The sequence below is a fragment of the Pipistrellus kuhlii genome, unplaced genomic scaffold (assembly GCF_014108245.1).
Source record: "Pipistrellus kuhlii isolate mPipKuh1 unplaced genomic scaffold, mPipKuh1.p scaffold_m20_p_1, whole genome shotgun sequence".
NCBI lineage: Eukaryota > Metazoa > Chordata > Mammalia > Chiroptera > Vespertilionidae > Pipistrellus > Pipistrellus kuhlii.
In genome coordinates, this window is record NW_023425404.1 from 59,950,226 (window position 1) to 59,955,642 (window position 5,417).

The 5,417-nt window shown below is 37.3% G+C and overlaps 1 protein-coding gene across 1 annotated transcript; it reads left to right on the plus strand.

Annotated features, from left to right (window-relative positions):
• The first annotated feature begins 4,225 nt into the window (after positions 1-4,225).
• Positions 4,226-5,191, plus strand: LOC118702535 (olfactory receptor 4F6-like). Its single transcript, XM_036408593.2, has one exon. The coding sequence runs from the start codon at positions 4,228-4,230 to the stop codon at positions 5,164-5,166; it is 939 nt and encodes a 312-aa protein (XP_036264486.1). The 5' UTR covers positions 4,226-4,227; the 3' UTR covers positions 5,167-5,191.
• Positions 5,192-5,417: the final 226 nt, after the last annotated feature.

Sequence of the window (5,417 nt, forward strand, 5' to 3'; positions counted from 1 at the left end):
TTATTTAGAAAGGCAAGGGTAAGATAAAAGGAAACCAGTAAGAAGTGGTAAAGCTGCAACCTGTAAAGAAAGTTATGGATGAAGGAGAAGGCTACCCTATTGTGGAGAAATGCAGTCACTGCTGTCCTGAGGCCTGGAGGGGACTAAATCTGGAGACTAATATCCGTATATTTCATTCTCTCTTATTGGCCTTCTATTTCTTGTCAGTCCCTGCCATTGACCAAAACCAACCAACAGTGAGAGCAGGGACCCCAGCTTATGCAGTCCTTAAAGGTCAGGCCCAGAGCAGGATGAAGAAGTGGACAGTGGATCTAGAATGTTCAGCACAGTGAATTTTGGTAAGTTATGCTTTTCTAGATATTTGCTCACATTCTCATATTTTTGAAATATGTTGGCATAAAGTTGCTTATTATGCTTTAAATGTGTCTATAACATCTCTAAGTTTCTCTTTCACTCAATATTCTGTGTGCCATCTCTTTTTTTCTTTGATTAGTCCCAACAGAGGCTTATCATTTTTACTTCTTTTAAAAAACCTTTGTTTTTATAGATTCTCTGTAGTGTCCTTTTAATATTTTCATTAATTTATGCTCTTATGATATACTTTCTTTATTCTTTCTGTTTGCTTTGCTGTTCTATTTACTAATCTTTAAAAGTGGATACTTAGCTCATTACTTTAAAAAATATATTTTTATTGATTTCAGAGAGAAAGGGAGAGAAAGATAGAGGAGATAGAAATAATGATGAGAGAATCATTGATCAGCTGGTGCCCTTGACCAGAATCAAACTTTCACTTCACAGGCAGACATTCTAGCTACTGAGCCAAACTAGCTAGAGCTATAGACTTCCTTCTTAATACTTCTTTAACTACATCCCATAGGATTTTGTAGAAAATATTTTATGTCTTAGTTTAAAGAAATGTTTTAAATTTCCGCTGTGATTTCATCTCTGACACAAGAGTTATTTAAAACTATGTTTATTTCCAAACACATGGAGATTTTCTAGCTATCTTTTAGTTAGTGGTTTTAACTTGAGGTTGGAATGTGGTCTGTGTGATAAGTCTTGAAATTTCTTAATATTTGTTTTATAAAATAGTTCAGTATATGGCAAGTTTTTGTAATGTTCTAGATTTGCTTGAAAAATGTATATTAGGCATATATTGGGGACAGGGATTTATATAATTTAGTTAGACTAATTATGCTTTCAGATCTCTCTGCTGACTGATATTTTTTCCAATTTATTCATTTTTTACTGAGAGAAGTATGCTTTACTCTCTCACTGTTTCGACAAATATACAGGATTTGTCTATTTCTTCCTATAGTTTTGCTAATTCTTTACATGTTTTTAGGCTCTGCTATTAGGTGCATACAAATTAATGATTATTATGTCTTTTTATGGAATTGAAATTTTTACAGTTTGAATTGGTCACTATATTTAGTAATGCTTTTTGACTTAAAGTTGATTTAAATGATATTGTTAATAACCACATCAGCTTTCCTTGATTAGTATTTGCTTAGTATAACTTTCCCATACTTAAAATTTTTAAAAATTGACTTCAGAGAGGAAAGGAGAGGAAGAGAGAGATAGAAGCATCAATGATGAATCATTGATGCACTGTCTCCTGTACTCCCCTTACTGGGTATGGAGTCTGTAATCTGGGCATGTGCCCCAACCAGGAATTGAACTGTGACCTTCTGGTTCACAGGTTGACTCTTAACAGCTGAGCCACAGAGGCTGGATCCTTTTCCAAACTCTTTTTTTTTAAAATTAATTAATTTATTTTTTTTACATATTTTAATGATTTTTTTTGCCCCCCTCCCTCCCTCCCCCATTTCCCCTCCCTCCCCATAGTTTTATGTCCATTGGTTGTACTTATATGCATGTATACAAGTCCTTCGGTTGATCTATTATCTCCCCCAGATCCTCCTCCCCTCCCCGCTGTAATTTGACAATCTGCTTGTTGCTTTACTGTCTCTATATCCATCTTTTGGTTCATCAGTTTATAATGCTCTTTATTATCCACAAATGAGTGAGGTCATGTGGTGTTTCTCTTTCATTGATTGGCTTATTTCACTCAGCATGATGTTCTCCAATTCCATCCAGGTTGCTGCAAATGATGAGAATTCCTTCTTTTTTATGGCAGCATAGTATTCCATTGTGTAGAGGTACCATAATTTTTGGATCCAATCATCTGCTGACGGGCACCTAGGCTGTTTCCAAATTCTGGCTATTGTAGATTGTGCTGCTATGAACATAGGGGTGCATATATCCTTTCTGATTGGTGTTTCTAGTTTCTTGGGATATATTCCTAGGAGTGGGATTATTGGGTCAAATGGGAGTTCCATTTTCAGTTTTTTGAGGAAACTCCACACTGTTCTCCACAGTGGTTGCACCAGTCTGCATTCCCACCAGCAGTGCACGAGGGTTCCTTTTTCTCCACAACCTCGCCAACACTTGTCATTTGTTGATTTGTTGATGTTGGCCATTCTGACAGGTGTGAGATGGTACCGCATTGTTGTTTTGATTTGCATCTCTCGGACAATTAGTGACTTTGAGCATGTTTTCATGTGCCTTTTGGCCTTCCTTCTGTCTTCTTTTGAAAATATTCTATTTAGATCCCTTGCCCATTTCTTAATTGGATCATTCATCTTCCTTTTATTTAGTTGTATCAGCTGTCTGTAGATGTTAGAGATTAAACCTTTATCAGTGGTGTTATTTGCAAATATGTTTTCTCCCACACAGTGGGCTTTCTTGTTGTTTTGTTGATGGTTTCTTTTGCTGTAAAAAAGCTTTTTATTTTGATGTAGTCCCATTTGTTTATTTTCTCTTTAGCTTCCATTGCCCGAGGGGCAGTATCAGTGAAGAAGTTCTTTTGGCATACGTCTGAGATTTTGCTGACTGTGGATGCTTCTAGTATTTTTATGGTTTCCCGTCTGATGTTTAAGTCCTGTATCCATTTTGAGTTTATTTTTGTGTATGGTGTAAGCTGGTGATCTAGTTTCATTCTTTTGCATGTATCTACCCAATTTTCCCAACACCATTTGTTGAAGAACTGTCTTGACTCCATTGTATATTCGTGCCTCCTTTGTCAAAAATTAATTGAGCATATTGATTTGGGTTGATATCTGGGTTCTCGATTCTATTCCATTGATCTATATGTCTGTTCTTGTGCCAGTACCAGGCTGTTTTGAGGACAGTGGCTTTGTAATACAGTTTGAAGTCCGGTATTGAGATCCCTCCTACTTTACCCTTCTTTCTCAGGATTGCTGTGGCTATTCGGGGTCTTTTATTGTTCCAAGTGAACTTTTGGAGAGTTCTTTCTAGGTCAGTGAAATATGCTGTTGGTATTTTAATGGGGAGTGCATTGAACCTATAGATTGCTTTAGGAAGTATGGACATTTTGATGATGTTGATTCTACCAATCCATGAACATGGTATGTTCTTCCATCTCCTTACATCATCCTCTATCTCTTTTTTCAATGTCGTGTAATTTTCTGCATATAGATCCTTTACTTCCTTAGTTAAATTTATTCCTAGGTATCTTAATTTTTTTGGTGCGATGGTAAATGGAATTGCTTTTTTAGTCTCTGTTTCTGTAGTTTCACTGTTGGTGTATAGAAATGCCATGGATTTCTTGGCATTAATTTTGTATCCTGCTACATTGCCAAATTCATTTATTAAGTCAATTAGTTTTTTAATGGAGTCTTTTGGGTTTTTTATGTACAATATCATGTCATCTGCAAATAAGGATAACTTTACTTCTTCTTTTCCAATTTGGATGCCTTTTATTTCCTCCTCTTGTCTAATTGCAATGGCTAGTACATCCAGTACTATGTCAAACAGGAGTGGCGAGAGTGGGCATCCCTGTCTTGTTCCTGTTCTTAGAGGGCTTTTCCAAACTTTTATTCTCAACATTTCCATCTCTGTTTTCTTGTGTAAATATGTCTCTTGTAAATAGCATATTGTTGTATTAAAAAATCTTTCCTTCTTGACTGCTTGTCCTGTGGACTTCAAACTTTAGCATCAGATGCAAAGTCAACAGATTTACTGAGACTGCTGAATCAACTTCCATGATTATGTAAGTTCAAGTCACTATTATAAAACCCTCAGTATATTGTCTCCTAATGGTTATGCCTCTCTAATGGAACCCTGTCTGATACAGCCAGTAATTCCACTTTCTTATTTTTCTTCTTCTTTCAGGCAAGTTTGGAGCCCAAAGTGACTGAGACCATGAGGGTAGGAAATTATTCGGTGGTGTCTGAGATTGTGTTGGTGGGACTCACCAGATCTTTGGAGATGCAACTAGTCCTTTTTCTAGTTTTCTCTGTATTTTATGTAACAGGTGTTTTAGGAAACCTTCTCATTGTGCTCACAGTGATCTCTGATTCCCACTTACACTCCCCCATGTACTTCCTACTGGCCAACCTCTCCTTTATTGACATGTGGGTTTCCTCCATTGCAGCTCCCAAGATGATTTCTGATCTTTTCAAGGAGAGGAAAGTAATCTCTTTCCAAGGCTGCATTGCTCAGATGTTCTTCATTCATGTTATTGGAGGAACTGAGATGGTTCTGCTCATTGCCATGGCCTTTGACCGTTATGTTGCTATCTGTAGGCCTCTTCACTACCTGACCATCATGAACTTCAGAACTTGTATTTTACTCTTGGTGGCTGCCTGGGCCATTGGAATCATCCACTCATTGATCCAACTTGTATTTGTTGTAAACTTACCATTCTGTGGCCCCAATGAAGTTGACAGCTTTTACTGTGACCTTCCACGATTTATTAAGCTTGCTTGCACAGACACTTATAGATTGGAGCTCATGATCACTGCCAATAGTGGTTTCATCTCCCTGGGGACTTTTTTCATTTTGATTATCTCTTATATCTTCATTTTGGTCACTGTTTGGCAATGCTCTTCAGGTGGCTTGTCCAAGGCCCTCTCTACCCTGTCAGCTCACATCTCAGTGGTGGTTTTATTTTTTGGTCCGTGTATTTTTGTGTACTCTTGGCCATTTCCCACGGTGCCAGTGGATAAATTCCTTGCCATTTTTGATGTAATTATCACCCCATTTTTGAACCCTGCTATCTATACATTTAGGAACCAAGAGATGAAGATAGCAATGAGGAGAATATTCAGTCAGGTGTTGAGTTTCAGGAAGTTCTTTTAAGTGATTTTGATATCAAGAAAGACAAGCATCTCTTTTAATAATTTCTTTAAAAAATATATTTTATTGATTTTTTTTTTTTTTTTTTTTACAGAGAGGAAGAGAGAGGGATAGAGAGTTAGAAACATTGATGAGAGAGAATCATCAATCAGCTGCCTCTTGCACACCCCCTACTGGGGACATGCCTGCAACCAAGGTACATGCCCTTGACCGGAATCGCACCCGGGACCTTTCAGTCTGCAGGCCGACGCTCT